The 21,248-nt window shown below is 28.8% G+C and overlaps 1 protein-coding gene across 1 annotated transcript; it reads right to left on the reverse strand.

Annotated features, from left to right (window-relative positions):
- Positions 1 to 1,127: 1,127 nt before the first annotated feature.
- On the reverse strand, positions 1,128 to 20,328 carry Ude (Uracil-DNA degrading factor). Its single transcript, XM_075369661.1, has 2 exons — positions 20,182 to 20,328; positions 1,128 to 2,922 (listed from the first exon to the last, which is right to left on the reverse strand). Exon 2 carries the CDS (start codon positions 2,913 to 2,915, stop codon positions 2,214 to 2,216), a length of 702 nt encoding a protein of 233 aa, XP_075225776.1. The 5' UTR covers positions 2,916 to 2,922; positions 20,182 to 20,328; the 3' UTR covers positions 1,128 to 2,213.
- Between the last annotated feature and the right edge of the window lie 920 nt (positions 20,329 to 21,248).

Below are 21,248 nucleotides of genomic sequence, written 5' to 3' on the forward strand. Positions count from 1 at the left end.
CGAACTAATTAAAAAAACCCCTGATGGTTGTCTTAAAGAGAAAAAAATCTTAGAATTATGTGTACAAGAAAATGTTATAAAAATTGGAGGTTTCCATTAAAAAATGAATTTCACTACCATATTAGAAAAATTATTTCTAACATGCCAATAGGGTGCTTTTAATCCAGTCAAGAATCAATCCTCATTTAAAGTTCTTTGTGACTTTTTTTAATATTACAACTTTAGACATGATTTTATGATTTTAAATGAGGAAGATAGTTGTAATAATAGGTAAAAATCTGTTCAATGATACAACAATCTCTTTAAATTTACCCCATTTTTAGTCAGTCAAACAAAAAATTGATTGAGTATCAATGAAACATACGCTAGATTTAACTTAAAATATTGAAATATACAATTAAAATAAATCAAAACATACAATTAATTAATACACAAAATTACATTTTCAATGCTTTAAAATATTTCTGTTGCCAGAAACATGTTAAGTCATTGAAGAATTTTTTCAAAATTAAAGTTAGGTGGTTTAATGCCACATAGAATTTAAGAATTTGCCTTTTAAAACATTCTAGTTTTCTTGAAAAATATTTAACATTTTTCTCACTGAGCAAGTAGTTTGAAAATGGATACAAAATAAAATTTAGAAAATAAAATGTTTAGATATACACACCACATTACTTTGAAAAAATTAAAAAAAAAGAAAAAACTGTTTTTACTGCTAGGAAATAAAACCTTATTTCCTAGCAGTAAAACCATAATGAATATAACCATATTCATTAATAGCTTCACTTTCATAGTCTACAATTTATGTGAGTAAAAGTGTAAAAATACAAAATATTGATTTTTTTTTTGTTAAATTTTAGTGCATTTTCAAAAGAAAAAATAAGTTCAAAAAATGTCATGTGGAAACTAAAACTAGTATATATACATTAAAGTAATTTTTGCGATATTTGAAATGAATAAGTAATGAACTGTAATTTTCTGTTTAATTGTAGCATACTTAAAATAATTTACATAACTGTACCGGTTAAATGGTTGTTCAATTGTACCATTTAGTGGTGTAATTTTTTATTGTATGATTACCACATAATCAGGAGAAAATAGGGATAAATATCATCTTTAATACAAAGAATAGATTAGAAAGTATAATTTTCAATATTACATAAAAGTTTACAATCTTGGTTATAGCTAATGAAACAAATAAATATTAATATTAAACATATAAATACAAATAAATTAATATGAAACAATCTTTTTTTTTTTTATATAACATTATATAATATTTTTCATTATAGTTTAAATAATCATTGTTATCATGAAAAAAGTACCGTGATTAATATTTCTAGAATAAAATTTAGAAATAAACTTACTCAACTCCTATAAATAATGTGCATATAGTATACAAATTATTTTACACAGATTTTTAGTGTAATTTAATTACAGAATTTGATGAGTGGAATTTTTATAATTACAATATTACGTATAATTTATTGAAAAAAAAAATTCACTTATATTTAACTGTATAGTATACTCAAAACTCAAAAATAAAAATTTTAATTTACAACTTATATTAATTATGACATTTATTATATTATTGTTTAATTCTTATATTTAAAATATGTTTATTATTTTGATAAAGTCTGCTCATAGCAAACTTAATATGCGTTAGTTGAAAACACACTTATTTTGATTAATGCGAGTAATTCTATCTACACTCAATAACAAATTATTCAGTAAAGAAAAGTACATGTGTACATAAGTACATGTATTAAGATACAACAATCACAAATCACCTGATATGTTTATTCTTCATCGCTTAAATAAATCATATTGTAATTGTATTTTCTCACTATATAAATCAGTTGTGCCACTGCTCAATGTTAAATAAATAATTTAGATAGTTATGTGTGAAAATGTCTCAAAAATACCCTCAGTTTAACTTACATCTCATAAAATAATATATGTAAATAAATAATCCATAATAAATAAAAATAAATTTAATAATAAACATATTTATTAGAAATACAATTAGTTATGGATAATTAACATAAACTCCTTTACCTACCCACAATAAAGAAATAGTTTCCAATTTTACATTTTGTAGTTATTATATGAAAACAAAGTTTTATAATAATAAAAGAACAAAAACATCTTAATATAATGATCTTGAGACTAATAAACTCCATTACTGTTCACAAAATGTATACCAAACTTAGTTACTTCACTTTTTCTTCAATCAAAGGAATACATTTTTTAATTTTTGTTAAGTCATTACTGTATCCCCACATAATTAACTCAACATGTTCTTTAGTGGGTAGACCACGCATTGGTTCATCAGTTTCAAATAGAGGTATGTAATTTTCTTTTATTTTAGTTTTAAGAATTTTTAAATTTTTATTTCTTTGCACATCCCATGTAATTTCTTCATCTGGAACTTTCTTTGATCTCAATGCTTTTATTTCACCATCCACATCTTTAAAAGCTTGTAAAAACCCAATATCTGTGATGTTATAATGTTTTGCTAACGGTTCATAACTTTCCATAATTTCTAATGGAAGGTAACTAAAATTTTCTTTTGAACGACTGTTTGCTTTATAATCATCTATCCATTTTTCAAATATTTCAATTGCATCATTTAAATTTTGTCTCTTTTCTTTATCTGTTGTGCGTTTGTATATAACTTTAGCTCTGTTGTACATAGAATTAATAATTTGAAACTGATATGTTATATCACGACCATCAAGTAATCTAAGTGTTTCATTTGCTTTCTCTTTGTCTTTGAATCCAGCACCTTGAAAAGTATTTTCATTTGCTTCAGTACCAAACAACTGGCCTCCTGCACCCCAGCCGGAAGTTTTCTTCTCTGTTTGTTTTGTAGGGTCATTTTCATTTCTTTTTTCTGATTTTACTTTTGGCATTTTTTGTCTGAAACAAAATTTGTTACAAAAGTTAGAAAAAGACAGATACATCTATAAATAAAAATGTTATCTCTAACAAGAGTAAAGACTACATACTGTATTAAACTGATTTGATTTTTCCTCTTTTTTTAAATTTTATTATGTTCTATGAATTTTAACACTGAAAATTAGATTGATGAATGTTACGTAAAATGATTACACCACCTTGCTGAAAATTAAACATAATATCAGCAGATTTACAAACCGATATATAAACTTACTGGCCAATGAATGAAAGATATATGATAAAATGACATAAAGTGAGGGGAATATATATTAATAAATCTTTTAGATTTTAGGTTATCTTGATTGGATAGACATATTCATATATGTCTACATAAACACATGTGCACTTTGTGCATACACGTATAATCGCATGTGTATCAAAAAATTCATGGTAGACTTCCTGAAAACAAATATGTAAATCTTTTTAAATTATTTTAAAATTACTATATATATAAAGCCTATAGCAAATTAACTTTTTAATTCTCCACAACAATTATCAGATGAAAATTATTTGGAATTTCAATAAAACTTTTTCTAATGCTGATTTATATTTACTAAATAAACTGTTAAAAACACTAGTAAATTTTTCGCAATGGAAAACTCATTTCTCATCATTAATAAAATTTTAAAAACTGTTGAGTAGCTATAATTGAATATAAGTCTTTATTCAATATAAGTCATTATTCAATCATTTTTCAATGATTGAAAAATGATTGAATAAATAAATGTCATACAGTAACTTGAATATCTAACAAACTTTTCTCTCACCAATATATAAAAAAATAACGTAATATATAAAAACATAAATATCATCTTAACATTATAGATTAGTCACATTTGTACAGTTTCTGATGAAATTAAATCATAACAATATAGATATACAAAGTGTATGAAATATTTAAATAGATAAGTAAGCCCGTTTAGAATTTTGCAATAATAAAGCATGACAATTTATTTAGAAATATCCTTAAAAGATTGCTTGATTAAATAAAATTACTGAAACTTTATCACTAGATAAGTTCGTTTCTGACACAAATTCCTAAAATGATCTATATGAACCAGGCAACAGAGGAAATTATGGCCAGATGAGGAGTACAATCAAAGAGAATCATACAGAAAATAAGAAGCCTGCACATTAATTCTGGAGGATGACACAGTAAAGAGATTATTAGCATGTTAATAGGACATATGTTTAACTTCCAGAAAGGTTCCCTTGACATTGAACTCCCTTATAGGTAATAGTAAAGGTTTTTGTAGTAGATTTTAGTACAAATAATACTAGCAGCAGTAGTGTATCACCTTATAATTATTTTATAAATATGATATTCTTTGCTGTAAAAGAGGAAGAAAAGAAGAACAATATAAAGTCAGTCAGTTGTGGCTTTACTTACATAATGGTTTACTTCATGTTTCATTTATATGAAACACAAAATAAATAAGAATTATTAAATCCTTATAACATTACATCAAATTCTTCAGAAACATACAAAATCCTGATTGAGCTTAGCACTTTCCATGCACTAAAATTCTGATTTCATATTCCCAGCACAGTCTTTGAGCTTGTGATAAAAAAAAAATTCTTTACATTTATAAAAGATTTCAAGAATAAACAGATTAAAAATCAGAACCTAAGAGGTAGCCGGCTCATAAACTTTGAGAAGTTTGGCTCATGGTAGCCAAACTTCATAAACCAATGACTGTTGCCAATAGGTTTATTTATCTCTTTTGACAAATATTATTAAAATTTTCTCAAAATCTCACACCGTTTTACTAAACATTATTAGTGTTTGAATCCGTTAAAAATGTTTATCTCACACATATTAACTAAGCAGTGTCACTTTCCCTTATTGAATTTATTACTGATTTAACACGGTAGAAAAATTAAACAAAGAATTGTTTTTTATTCCGTTAATGAACATTTTGTAATCATACAAACAATCCTTATTCGATGGAGTATGAATTACATGATATGTAATGGGACTCGAATGAAATTTTATAACTGTTGATGTGAAAACTCAGATCCAATTCGTTTAGATTCTGTAATTAAAAATTTCAAGATGGCCTATATTATAACATTTTCAAGACTTTATAAAAAGTTGCAAATTTATCAATAAAAAGATATTTTTATTAAATAGATTTATTTATCTTTTCTATTATTTTTATATTGATGAAATATAAATGAACATTCTGAATGTAGAAAAGAGAACGAAAATAATTACCAATGAAAATATATTTTTTTTCATGTATTTCATTCAAAAGAATGAAATTTTTTTAATTCATCATACATGTATCTTAATCACCCCTGTTAGAAAATTACTTTTGCTTCGGTTTTCCAAAGTCAATTATGAAACTTTCTTTTGATTTTCGTTGACTCGAGTAGCTGATTAAATTTTAAGTACAAATGATTCCCTTGAGTGAAATTTACAATTTAGTTTGAATGATTTGTGGTTTTTCGTGCAGATTAAAATCGAGCTACCTGGGTTTGATGTCATCAGAAATTAATAGAAAATTTTACTTTTACATTTACGGTAAGTAATCTATTCTTAGAGAACCTTCTTTATCTCTTCCTGTATGTATGCAAATATATATTTAGGAAGCACGGTTCAAAAAGTAAGGGCCGTTGAGTTATAAATAGCGATTGCCAAAACTGATTGGTTAGCACATCCACAGTAGCTTTAAGTGGTCTGTTGGGCATGTAATCGCCATATTGCCGTCAGTTCATTGTTGTTCGCCTTTGTGAAACAGATTCTTGAAGTGAGTGCAGTAATAACAAATCCCGCTAGTTGTGAAGTTCGATCAGAGAACATAATGTTGCTGAAATTCACCTCTAGTTGTGCGAAATATTTGGGCCTACCGCAAAGAATGAAGGAAAAGTGAGTCAATGGTGTAGTGAGTTTAATGATGGCCATTCAAATGTTCACGACGAACAGAGAATTGGCAGGCTTAATCTCCGGACTGACGATCTTGTTGAACGTATGAATGCAATAACGAAAGATAAAATGGTCGCTTTACGATTAGCAAGTTTTCTTTAGAATTTCCAGAAGTTTGAAAGACAATATTGCTGAGAATCGTAACTAACACTAAAGGCTATCGTAAACTGTGTGCACGTTGGGTGCCGAAAATGTTGACAAGTGTTCACAAAGATCACAGAATGACATCTGCACGTACCTTTCTTGACCGCATTAACCACAGGGGAAACGAATTTTTTCCCCATATCACCAGTGATGATATGGGAAAATTATTCTCTCGTTTCATCTGGTGATGAAACGAGGATTTCGAATATCAGTGCTAAGATGAAACAACAATCCATGTAGTGGCGTCATTTCAGTTCACCTAAACCGAAAAAGTTTCAAATAAACCCAGTCTTAAAAGAAACTCATGGCAACTGTATTCTGGAACTAAAAGGGTGTGCTTTTGATTCATTTCTTGGAACCTGGAACATCAATCACATCACAATTCTATTATGAAACATTTAGTAAACTGCGTCGTGCCATTCAAAATCGACATCGGGGAATGCTGAGATCAGGAATTGTTCTATTTTACGATAACACACGTCCATAATCGGCTGCATGTACAACAGAAACAGTTCAAGAATTCAGATGGGAAACTTTTTATCATCCTTTTACCATTCTGATCTCGCGCCCAATCATCTCTTTCTACACTTCGAAAATCAGATAGCGTGTCAATGATTCGAGGAAAGTGAAGAGTTGAAAATCTCCGTACAAAATTGACTAAAATCCTAGGCGGCGGAATTTTTTGCAATGGGTTTTAGAAGCTTGTTTCACAATATCAAAAGTGTTTGGAAATAAATGTTGATTATATAGAAAAAAAGTAAATAAGAAAGTATTTGAATCCATTAATAGATTTTTCATTTTTTCAACTGTTCTCATTTTGTTACCGATTAGCCCTTACTTTTGAACCGCGCCCGCATATTTATCCATGTTATACCATGTCTGAAGAGAGACATGAAGAGATTAATGTTCTAGGAAATTCTGGATAGCTCGAGAATGAATGATCTTCATTCTCAAGCTAGCTATTATATTTGGTTTTTCTCAGTTTGTAATAAATGTATGCTATTCATTTTTTGTACTATCAAGTGTTATGAATGTTATAAAAAACCATTTTTATGACGGAAATTACTTTACAACTGAAATACAATAACGGACTACACATCCAAATCTTACTGCGAGATCTGAAACTAAAAAATTCATGTAATCGGAAAACAGTTTAGCAATAAATAGAATAAATGAATAATGAATAGTTTAGTAATAAGTAATCTCTGTTACTTTTTAATCTTTACATGGAACTAGCAGTTAATGATGTTAAAGAACAATTTAGATTCAGAGTAACAGTACAACGTGAAGTGTAGTGCTATAGGAGAATGTTAAAAATCAGATGGGTAGATAAAGTGACAAATGAAGAGGTGTTCTGGCAAATTGATGAAGGAAGAAGCATTTGGAAAAATATAGTTAAAAGAAGAGACAGACTTATAGGCCACATACTAAGGCATCCTGGAATAGTCGCTTTAATATTGGAAGGACAGGTAGAAGGAAAAAATTGTGTAGGCAGGCCACGTTTGGAATATGTAAAACAAATTGTTAGGGATGTTGGATGTAGAGGGTATACTGAAATGAAACGACTAGCACTAGATAGGGAATCTTGGAGAGCTGCATCAAACCAGTCAAATGACTGAAGACAAAAAAAAGAAAAAAAAGTAATAAGAAATAATGAATGTACACGAATTATTATGTTTAAAAAATACAAAGTCGATAAAATGGCATTTTATAAATCTAATAATTACAAAATAATTTTAAATTTCCAACAAACAAAAATATTGAAAAAGAAATTCATACAGGAGGTAGTTTTATTAATTTACTAAATACAATTTTTTAGTCTGTTATTTCCGTTTTTTGATATTTCAATTTTTTAAATATTTCTTTTGATTAACTAAAAGTTGTAAATGTTTCATAAAATTAAAATTTTTCAACAATTCGGTTGACGTCTCTAATCAACAAGCTTCTTAGGTTGATGAAGCATCATTAGCTTCATTATTTTCTTCATTGTTATCGGCAATGTCTTTGTATTCTTGAATCGTATCTTCTAATATTTCTTCATTAGTTATTATGTGACCGGATCGTTATTATTAATATCCATCCGTTACCCCTTAAGAATTTAGGGAAAACCTGTTCAACGACTGCGTCTTTCAACCGAATACAATTATTAATTTGTGCTAGTAAACGATTCGTTGATAATACTTCACTTTCTGATTGTTAATTTTCCTCTCTAACAGTCAACAAATTTTTTACTGTTATTCTCGGAAAATTTTTCATGAAAAAGATAGGGAGATTATCGTCTCGTTTCATCTGGTGATGAAACGAGGATTTCGAATGCCAGTGCTAAAATGAAACAACAATCCATGCAGTGGCGTCATTTCAGTTCACCTAAACCGAAAAAGTTCAAATAAACCCGTATATATTGTTTTAATTTATACGCGGCGTAACCAGGGAGCACTGACATGTGTAAATAAATAGAGTCTGTATAAACAAGATTGATGTTTTGATGTAAAAGTTAATAAGAATTAATCTTTTTATTTCTTATCAAACCACAATAAAATTCCATTACTTTGATTTGAATATATTTGTCAGCAGATCACATTTGAATCAATAACTCGAAATATTTTGAAAGGGTCCTCCCTCTTGAGAAAAAACAGGTTTTTTATTTATGAAAAAAAATTGAAGAGAACAAACACCTTTCAGCGGAAACATTTTAAATTTCACAAATTTTTTTTATCACACATACAAATCGCATCTAGCGAATGATCTCAAGGTATGCAACAGATTTATGCAACAGAGAACAAATTTGGAGAACACATTTCGAAGAAAAACGATATAAAATCTCAAACTGGGGCTCTGATATCCGTTTTGTGGAAACAATTTTGCGGTTAACATTTTGGGGATGCATTTTAGTAAAATATTTCAGAGAACAAGAATTTAAAAAAAAATAAACCGGTTATCAATTCTCGGTGAATGTTTTTTTTTTGTTGAAATTTTTAACCCTGGTTCCATTTCCAATTATAGACAAAAACTGGTTCCGGCAAGAGGCCAGGGCAATTCAATTAATTAGTGGATAATGAACTAGCCAGAAGTCAACCAAACTATTCTTCAAGTAGCTGACATGAAGTATATTATTGAAAAAATATCTTTTATTCCTTACTTTCTCTATTACGTTTACGAAAACTGCGAACACATAAACAAAATATTCAGAAAATTATGAGCAAGTCTTTTGATGTTAACTATAATAGATAAGTAGGTTGTATTTACTTAACCGAAGGCCAGTAAATAAGGAAACTATAACTAAAATTGTAATATATAATAAATAAATAAACAACAATAAAATGAGTATTTATCTGGTTGATGTGCTAAAGTAATTATTGCAGTGTATATTTAGTCTGCATAACGTCTGTCATTATAACGTAGTCATATTATAACGTAGTTTAGTCATTATAACGACTGAAAAATGTGAAGCAAGTAGTGTGAAAGATAGTGAAATGACATTATTTGTCATCTCACTACCTTTCCAGACGTATTCATTTAAATATGATGGTGAAATAGCGTAATAATAATCAAACGTATTAAAAGATAAAAAAAAACTTTCAAAAGACAGATGAGACCGTCTCACTAGAAGAGGTTGCGTTACTTGTGGAGAACTTAACGTCGTATTTAACACTTTAAATACTACTGTTTTGGAAGCAGCTGTAAAATACTATTTAACACCTGCTCGATTTCAAATGTAAATTAACTACAGCTGAACAATCACTTGTTTTCAGACTTATTACAGCGATATGATATTTTTAATTGAACCCAGTTAAAAGGTTCGTTTTGATTACACAATACTAAATGATGAGTAATAAAACAGTAACTTATTTTACTATGTTGAATGTATATCGTCCTTATCATTCCTTATTCCATTCCTTATCACACATTCCTTATCCCTATTCCATTCCTTATCACAACTTACGGTTACTGAATTCCCTTCAGAAGAGAATGTTTTCAGAAAACAATCTACTCGACGTTTTTTTTACAAAAAAGAGCTTTTTTGTAATTTGATAATTTGATTATAAATATAATTTTTTTTGTAGGAATTTTCAAGCCTTTTTTTTTAATAAAATGCACGATTCGATGATTTTTAGAGTAAGCTTCTCTGATCGGTAAGATTTTTGAAATAACTTAAGCGGAATCTATAAAGATTTTTAATCTAAGTATTATATGATCAACAAATAAGATTTTAAAATATATTTTTATTCACTATAATGGGTTTTTAAGGCATTTCTAAATCCTCTAAATTAATAAACTAACCTATTTAAGCACTATTCACTGAAAAAGTGCTCCCAATTAGGGCACTTTAGATTTAGTCTTAAATTTTACTATTTATTTCATGATCTGTTTCGTTTAGTAGCCTTTGGCAGCTTCGGTTCTATGTAGCGGCCAACATGGACTTGTTTGATCATCTCCCATGTGTTAATTTTAAGTGATAATATTGTCTCGCTTGGTAGACACCTTTGAAAAATGAGATACACTAAAAGTTTTACTCGACAGTGTCACTTAAAAGACGTTTGCATGTTAGGTTGAACGGATCATTTTTTTATTATACATCATCTAACTCGTTAAAGGAACTAACTAATTCCATGTTTGGAGAGCATTAGTTTAGGTTCAATAGTAGTCTCCTCGCTTCTTTTTAAACAGTTCTTTTCTTATTTCTATCGAGACGACTTTTCCGTTTCTTGAAAAACGTTTTTTTTTCATATCGGGCAGCATTTTTTGTAAATTTACTCAAATTAAAAATTAAAATAAACAAAATTAAAGTAAAATTAATTTAAATAAATAATAATATTGTAACAATAAATGATGTTTATAAATATCGCTAAAAGTAAATATTATTATTTCAGTTTTTAAAGTTTTTAGTTTTTGATTTTTTTTTTTTCTTTCCGTAGCGGAGGAAAAAGCTCTGCCAGCCGCCGTCAGGCCCGTACTGACGGCAGTGCGGGGCTCTCACCCGCTAAAAAACCTCCCCTTCTACCATGCAGGGGCCGGATCTAAGCCATATGGTATGTACAGCCCCTGCGTGATCACCCAGGCACTTCACTATCCGAATCCGTGTGACCGGAAGGCGTCCCCAGGGGGCGATCGATAGTTTTTGATGTTGGCATCAAATTAACATTCACTGACAAAGTCGTGGAGTGTATACCCCCACTAGTAATCTCAAAAAAATGTTATTTTTTGGAAAAATAGTTGTCCAGTATTCTACACTGTATCAAAATATTCATGGAGCAAAGTTTAAACCGTACGCAATTTCTAGTAATATTTTTCTAAGACTTCGATCCAGGAGTTCACATTTATTTTACAGGAAATTAATTTGTTAGTATTTTATTTCGTTAAAAACTGTGAAATTTGGATCGAGGGCTCCAGTACTTTGTTAGAACATTTTTTTCATAACGTGATTCTTATTATATCAAAACCTTAAAAAAAAAGTTAATCTTCGTGCTAATATTTAAAATATAAATCGTTACAAGGTTTTTTAAAATGTCTACTTTCAAAGAATTGTATTTTCGATCATTACATTTAACATCTGCTTTTGATAATACGATTCTAAATGCAGCAGGTCTTTTCGTTTTGTATAAATATATATATTCACATGCTATATTTTATTATTTTACAAATACGATATTAAATAATCAAAATATACGAGTATTTATAATCAAATAAATAAAAACAAATATAAAAGCAATTTTATTTAAATTGAATAATAAGTTAAACATGAAGCAGTTACAAGTATTTGTGGAATTTTTATTCTATTTAAGATTATTAACACAACTGACTGAATGTAATACAATGTGACAGCTGGACGAATTGACTCGGCGTGAGTCTTATTACTGAAATTTTAGGAAAAGAAGTGAATGCGTATTATTTTGACTGTAAGTGGGTCGCAGGTTATTCCGTGTTTGAAAGGTGTTATTCCATTTAAATTATCAAATGATAATTATTAACTATCCAGGATTTCTAATAGTATAAAATTAAATAACCGAAGTCATTTCAATATACTGAAAATTTCTTTAAAAAAATCTCTTAAAAATTGATCATAAAATTATTAAAAAAAAATTTAATAAAATTGGAATTTTTGGCAGGTTAGTCAGAGAATATTAAGATATAAGAATGTAAGTTTATTTTAAAACTGCCTTTTTTAAGGCCATTAATTCAACTTACTGTAATTATTACTTTTTTAATTTAAAAAAAAAAAAAACATTCTTAAGTATAACTACTAATCCTCAACCATGTACGGGAGTAATCGGATGGTGATTAGTGAAGGAAAAATACCAAAGTCGGAAGTGAACTCAAATACTTACGGTTCATTCATAATATAATCGTATGGAATAATATTATTTAATATGTTAAAACCACAAAGAAAACGTTTACGAATAGTGTATTTTATCCGGTAATCAAATCATGACAGCGTTCTTGTTCTCAGTACGTCAAGTTTTCAATTCATTACCAAACTTATTACGTCTTAGTCGTAATGTATTTCCTAAAGCAAACAACTGAATAACACCACACCATTACACGATACTTTAATAACCCAAATAAAACACTTTTTTATCTTCTCTATTATAATCGTCGTCAACTTCGAGACATTTGTCATAGAGTGTCACGAGCTCATGCTTGCGATATTTCATTTATCATCGGTCTGATTAGTTGATATCTTCTTTTAATTGGTTAATTAATATCGAATAGCTTGCCGCACAAAAATTCCCGTAAAATTTTGAGCAAACTTAAGTCAATCGAAGCAAGATCGGAATATATAGCGGTGGTAAACAATCCCATACATTTTTTTCCTAGCAAATGAAAAGTCATACCGGCTGAGAATGAGTACTGTGTTTATCGTGCGTGAACATTACCCCATTTTTATCCGCTCCTGCATAATACAAAAAATGCTCAAAAAACATTCGGAAAAATCATTAATCGTGAGTTTACGATTTATTTGTTTGATTATATTTTTTAATCATCAGTCAGGTTCTTTGAATCGGTTGGTAATGACCGAAGCTCTTCATTATGCATATTATATCTAATATTTAAAAACATTTTGTCATTTTTTCATTCATGATTTTTAAATACCGAACACAGCAGCCAATCGTCTTCTAATTTCAGTCGATATCATGTTTTTAATTTTTCAAAGAACTCATTAATGCTTAACTTTTATTATCGGCAGCAAATCAAATCGTAAGCCTTACTTAAATTTCTATTATTTATCCGATTGATAATTTTATACGTATAAACATAGAGACACGTAGTAGACACGTACACGTAAATAAACACAGAAATAAACATAGAGAGAAGCAATAGGTCTAGTGACTGCAGCAAACAATGTCAATAAATTAGCTGACTAAGTCTGACCGTTCTGCGGACCCTCCTAAAGGAAATTGTTAAACAGTCATAACTAGCAAGATAACCCCGTAAATACAGGATGTCCCATATAAAACGCAACCCATCAATCACTCATCCATGAAATTTCAAAAGTCAAGCTTACTTCCCTACTCGTTACTGAAATGGACTCGTCAAACATCTGAACATCGCGGCGACGCAATAGAACACTACCGATAGTAACAACAATGCAATCATAACGTTCAGTGTATTGCTAGAGATAAGATGATGTTTTCGCTAGATGAACGTGTTTTCATTGTTGAGTCGTACTTCGGTACGAAATCAGTGGTTGCAGTGCAAGATTTGTTTCGCCATAAGTACCCAGATAAACCGGCTCCTAACAAAACATCAGTATTGAGGTTAGTTGCAAAATTAAGAGAGACCGGTTCTGTTAATAACAAGGAACACAAAAGATTTGCGTCAGTGTTGAATACAGGTACAGTCACTGAAATTAAAGACCGATTACTCGCCTCGCCAAATAAATCGATCAGACGATTGTCTGCTGAAATTAATTTGTCTAAATCGACTGTTTATCGGGCGACCAAACGATTACAATTACGACCTTATCACATTCAAACGGTTCATCTACTTCTTGAGCCCGACAAACAAAAATGGCTACAATATTGTCAACGGTTCCGTCGATTTCTGCGTGAGGGAATTATTGTTAATTCCCTCATCAATCCTCCCAGGATTTTTTTCTACGGGGTTACTCAAAGAAAAAGCCTACAGAAACAAACCACGAACACTTGAACGATTGAAAGTCAATATTGAACAAGCTGTATTAAATATCCAGCCACAAACTTTGAAAAAAGTTACAAGAAACGCTGTAAAAAGAATCGAAACTTGTATTCAAGAAGATGGCGGCCACTTCCAACATTTACTCTAAATGTAAGGTAATGGATGGTAATAATAAAAATTACATTTACATTTACACATGGATTTTTATTATTTCAATACCTACCGATATAAGGTTGGGTTACGTTTTACATAGGACACCCTGTAGTATCGGAATTGTTAGATGAAACATAATTAAATTAAAACGTCGCTAAAATTGTTTGCCGAATTTTCTCATTGCACAAAATTCATTATACATTAGACTATATAAAATTACTCTTATTCTGATATTCTTTCGGTACAAACGAATGTAATGTAAGTAGTTATCAAAAATTACAAAAAAATGTAAAGAAAAACTATGTATGTGTGTTCCACTTACACCTGTAACCTACAAACGGCTATAAAGTATACATACAGTCTAATAAATGAGTTTGTTCGGGGATCAGTACAAACGGATCATCAATTTTAAATGAAACTCGCATCATGATTTGGTCGTAGTCTTGATTCAAACTTAAGTTTTAATACTACTTTTATCAATATTTCTTAAAAGGTTTACTGCTAGCTCCTCTTTGCCAATTCTTTTCTATTTATCTGTTTGAAAGCTATTTTATTAAAAATGATAAAATTTAACGCTCAAAAATATCTCAAGATATTGTTAATAAATAATTAGTTTATTACAATATCATGAGACACATTTAGCAAGCTTCTCTTAATCAGTACTCTGTTTGAAGCATACAGTACACATTCTACAACAGCTACTATCATAGTTATCAAAAGAATAAAAAAATCATATTTTTTTTTTAATTTCAAACTTTTTTTCTTAGAAATTTTCAGTAACTTAAGGGAAATGAATCTTCACTGAGGCTGAGCGGTGACGTCTATGTATTTCATACGAAAAGCACCAGCCTTCGAGAGTATTGTATAATACTCGCAAAAATTAAACAGTAATTAGTAAGTGTTAAGCTTACTTACATTTAAGTATCTTAAATTTTAAAACAGTCAATTAAAAAAACGGTTTAGGTTGATCCGACTTCCTTCATTATGTTCATTACAAATGCCAATGTGGGTGTAAGACCATTAATTCTCCGGTAGTAACTCTTCTAGAGCGATTTGTACGTATATATTGTAACGGTATTTTTAGCAAAATTTCGACATTATATTACGTAAATAAACATTTTTAAAATGATATTCGATTATGTGAAATGTTTTAGACTAAAAAAAATAATTTTTTTCAATATTATATATGTGATTATGCGCAAGAGTTTTCTATTTTAATTACCGATTAATATAATATATATATATATATATATATATATAATCTATAAACAACAAAAGAAAAAAATTATCGAAGTTGAACGAATGCATTTTTAATTTATGTTCTTTAATTTTTAAAAATACTTATCCATATTATGTAAAAGCAAATTTTATACTCGACTTATTCTAGTTACGAACTAATTTCAGAACAGCATTTAAAACTTCAGTAAGTAATATCTTTTTTCCAGTGGTGAATAAATTAGATTGTTGATAAGTACAACTGTATCGTCTTACGAATTAATTCTATTCATTATTAATTTACTGATATTTATATTAAAATCATTGACGAATAAGAGGAGTTGCAATTCGTAAACAGTACAGCAGTTCATTTATTGTATATTGTTTTATCATGCGGTTGTGTTTTCAAGTGCACATTATGTTTGCGATCGGTAAATAGAATACAGAATAAAGAGAATACAGATTTATTATAGGTTATTTTACTACTGGAATTTTTCATAATTTCATCCTCATTAACTTACAGAAAAAAATAATCTTCGTAATTCGCTGTAGAGTGAATGAGTTATAAATAAATAAAAAAGGGCAATAATTTAAGTTAAAAGGTTAATAAAATATTATTTTAAATTATGGCGTTACTTCCTCTTTTCAATTATTAAAACGAATGAATGGTTTTCGTATTATAAAAAAAGAACAATAAATAGATAAAAATATTGCGTTATGAAGGTTAAAAATAACATGCTTGTTTTGTAATAAATAATATGGTGGAAATAGTTTTATATGTTTGAAACAAAAAAAGAGATTAAAATTTATACGGATTATTCAAGTATTACAACCTCACCTCTGAAGCAAACGTTGTTAATTTTTCAGAAAATTCGGGTTACGTTTATTCGTATATAGATCTTTATATTTTGTTTTGTTAGAGCCAAGCAGCTGCGCCAAGGTCTCTTTTATTACCTTTGACCTAGTTTCACGCCTGTTAACTCAGCACGCGAATGAATTACTCCCGGTTAATTCATTAATATGTTCGTGTAAACTGCGTTACTCAAAAATAGCATTGTATTCATCGGTTCAGATTATTTAATTCATTTACAATAATTTCAATTTCTCTATAAATTTAAATGAATAATAATAAAATATCTAACTGTAATGCCCGTTTCTACAAATACCATCTACTTATTTGGTTACCAATGTAATGTAGACATAAATTAAAAACTACAATATTTTGTCTATGCAGCACAAGCAATTTTAACAAGATCTACCGATGTGGCAATAATGTGTGTGTATAAATAAATGTCTCTGTGTACTTGTACTACAATTCATAGGCACAAACATACATATACAGATAAAAAAATATCTAATTTACTAAAACCTACGCACTGCAATCGCTCAGAAAATACATAATACCCGTTATGAAGAATTAATGTATGCAGTTTATAACAAACTGTGACTCATTGTCACCATCCCACTATTCTAAAATATAACTTAGCTGTGGGCCAATAACTCTTCAACTATAATTGCCGTCATAAATACAAATAATGATGTTTAATTACGTGTAATTGGAATTAGTACTGGTAAAAAAAAAGCAAAAGTTCAAAATTGATGAATTAAAAATTACGATAAATCACTAAATTTTATATATTTTAACAGAAAATGGTACAAATTGAGAAAATAAAATAGTTATGAATATATAGTCTACAAAAAACACAAAAAAAATACTGCGAAAGTAAATAAAAGGTAGAAAATTTATTTTCAAAAGAATTGTAAAATTTAATATTCAGCTTTATTGCAATTCTTTAATGTCCTTTTTTATACGATTGTTCAAAAAGGAGTGTAATGTATTTAGGGTGTAAGTATGTATGAATGGTATATATCTTTATTCCACCGTTGTAGTTCAACGGCTGAATCGATTTTTGGCTGAACCGATATATGACTCCGCGTTGGAACCCTTACGTTTTCAGGAGTGTCATAAGTGAGTCGTTTTTGAATAACTCGCATTTCAACTCTTCATTCTGAACGATTCGAAAACCTCGTATCTCATATGTGTGAAGTTGTCTTACTGGTTTATTTTACACGACTGACTAAAAAGGAATATAATGTATTTAGGGTAATGTATGTGTATTTGTTCCACCGTAGTAGCTCAATGGCTGAACCGATTTAAATGTATGACCTCGCGTTGAAATCCTTACGTTACCGGGAGTGTCATAGGCTATATAAATATGTATAAACATATATATATTTAAATGAATTTAAAAAAAGATTGAAAAATTATACTATGTAAAAAAATTGTCACTCTCGTGCTCTTTAATTATCCTATATTAAACAGCAATGTTTGTCAGAATTTTCTTTTTTTTTGGCAGTCGTGATTTTTAATATTTATCTTTTGTTTCTAGATGTTTCATGGCATATATATATATTTTTTTTAAAAACCGAATGACTTTCTGAACAGAAGATTACAGAAAAAAACCTAATGGATTGTTTTTAATAAAATATATGTTTTTCATTAAATATATATATATATATATATATATTTCTGAAGAAAATTAAATAGTTTTAGGTTTCATTTTTGTTATAACAAAAATAAACTATCCTAATAATGGGTAATTTTAATTATTATACACATTTTCTTATGTGATTTTTATTACACATTTTCTTATAAAATACATTTATAAAATACATTCTTTTTTTTTAAAAGACTATTGTAAACTGTAATAGCTTCTAACCGTAAGAAAAGGGGTGATAAAAGCGAAAAAATTGGCGCAAAAAACCTTGAAACTGAGAGAGGACCATGAGAAAAGATCACTGATTAGACAGTTTTTTTTTGGGTGGGCATTTCACATAGATATAAAATACAGCTAGGTTAAAAAGGTATTTTTATTTTATTATATTATTTAAAAAAAAAAAATAATAAGTGATAAATAAAATTGTATTTGTTAACATAAAAATAATCGGGAAATAAAACAAGACCACGTTCGATATTTTATCGTTATTAAGAAACGAGTAATTAAGCTTCATGTTCAACGGCAAAAGTATACATGACTGTAGATCTTTTTAATAATATTCACTAAAATTATTTCATTATTATATTTTATTTTGAAGAACACTATCCAATTTTTATTATTTATAATTAAATTATATAAACAGTTACACTTTTTATACGTATTTTACATTTTATTGTATTTATAAAATTATTACTGTATTAAAACGCGCAAATTTTATATAACAATTTTTTTTTAAGAAGGTTTATTACTGGTTTTATTCGACAGGTCGTAGCAACGATGAATTTACTGGCTGCACAGATCCCTGCCTCCTCAATATAAAAAAAAGAGTTATCAGACCTACACTCACATAACCGATAAGACATCGAAGAAATTAGATACATTGCCAGAATTTTCTGCAGGGTTATCCTCGACCATGATGGATATAATCATAATCACCCACCGGGTTGGTCTAGTGGTTAACGCGTCTTCCCAAATCAGCTGATTTGGAAGTCGAGAGTTACAGCGTTCAAGTCCTAGTAAAGCCAGATATTTTTACATGGATTTGAATACTAGATCGTGGATACCGGTGTTCTTTGGCGGTTGGGTTTCAATTAACCACACATCTCAGGTACGGTCGAACTGAGAATGTACAAGACCTACACTTCATTTACACTCATACATATCATCCTCATTCATCCTCTGAAGAATTATCTAAACGGTAGTTACCGGAGGCTAAACAGGAAAAAGAAAGATAAGATAAGAAGGATATAATCATAATAATAATATTACTAATAATAATAATAACAATAGCAAAAACAGTAATAAACAACACTTTTATAATTATAATTTACAGAATTAATGAATTTGGGATTTAAAATGTTACAATGTTGAATTATAGTTATTCACAAATAGGAGTTTCAAAACTGTAATTGTTTCGTATTTCAAAAATTGTAAAAATGTAAAAGTTTTTCTATTAAGTAATTAACCGAGGTCCCTCACCTTTCACTGATAAAGATGTACAAATATATTTCAGTCTTAATTTTTGCTATTCTAACATGCAAGCATTATTGTTAGTTAGTTCATGCATTTGTTGTCATTACAGATTACTTACGCAAAGTTTTACTTTCATCGTTATTAAATAGAGAAACAACCCAAAACTTTTATTTCTGTCTCAAAGTACGTTGAATACGCAAATATCACAAATGTAAATATATAATATTTTTCATTTTATTATGACATATGAAACAATTTATTAATATTATTATTTTAATATATTATTATTTTAATAACAATAATAGTGTTACACCTTTTCAGAAAACCACATTCATTAAATTAGATTACATGCAAACACTGTAGGTAAATAACGTTTTTTAGTAAAGATTTTCCATTGTGAAATATTATTAGATAAAATACAATTAGATAATAAAAGTATAAAATATTTTTATATTTAAAATGGTTAATATTAGTTTTATTTCTGTTCTAATCATCAAATAAAATATCTTTGTTCATTAAAATTGACAGCAAAATCTCTAACTCTTTCTTTATAAATTAATAAAATAAATTAATTAATGTATTCGGTGTAACTGTTTCGTGCAATATTAATTAATTAAAATTAGCAAACAAAAACTAATAGCAATGATAAATAAAAATGTTGAGGGCTCTTACGTTGTATTGGCTGAAGTCGATGTTTACAATCCCAAGGTAAAACTATGAATACGCCCGGCTACACGCTTTAGCTTTACATCACCGTTCAAAACAGAAACAAACATGCATGTACCCCACTCTCATCATTCCTATACAGCGTAGAATGATGTAATACACAAAAATAATAGTGGACGGCCATGCGCAAGATGCTGCTTTCTATGTCCTTTTAGTGTTCCTACAATTTTTAATAACAAAACATACCTTGAACTTATTTAACAAAAATATGCATTTAAATTTACCACTATATATTCGTTTACACTTACTTAAATATTGCATTTGTCAATTACTGTTGGAAATATTGCAGTGCAAAAAATCAGATACTATAATTAACAGAATTAACAAACATAGAAAAACAAGTCGATGTAGATAATTATAGATAAAATATAGTCTTCAATTTTTTTAGTTAAATACTCTAAAAACTGTGTCAAAATAATACCGCAAAAAATTTAGCATAACATTTTCAATTTTTGCTACTATCAGTAAGAAAATAACTTTATTTTAATTAAATGTCCATTTCATCTGCTAAGATTTCTGGTCTTTCCTTCCTTCCTTTCTTTCTTTCTTTACTGTTTAGCCTCCGGTAACTACCGTTTAGATAATACTTCAGAGGATGATATGTATGAGTGTAAATGAAGTGTAGTCTTGTACATTCTCAGTTCGACCATACCTGAGATGTGTGGTTAATTTAAACCCAACCACCAAAGAACACCGGTATCCACAATCTAGTATTTAAATCCGTGTAAAAATAACTGGCTTTACTAGGACTTGAACGCTGGAACTCTCGACTTCCAAATCAGCTGATTTGGGAAGACGCGTTCATTACTAGACCAACCCGGTGGGTTAAGATTTCTGGTCTGCAGAAATGATTTACATCGGTCTATCTGCAGAATACATCTGCAGCTGTTCCTAAAAATTTTGTAATGGATTATCACAATAGAAATTTTTGCCTAATTAATCCGTGTTTTATTTTTATATGTCATCAAATAAATACATACGAAATATCAGCTGTTCCTTGTACGACAAGGAAG

This window comes from Lycorma delicatula, chromosome 1 (assembly GCF_047948215.1).
Source record: "Lycorma delicatula isolate Av1 chromosome 1, ASM4794821v1, whole genome shotgun sequence".
In the NCBI taxonomy this organism is placed as follows: Eukaryota; Metazoa; Arthropoda; class Insecta; order Hemiptera; family Fulgoridae; genus Lycorma; species Lycorma delicatula.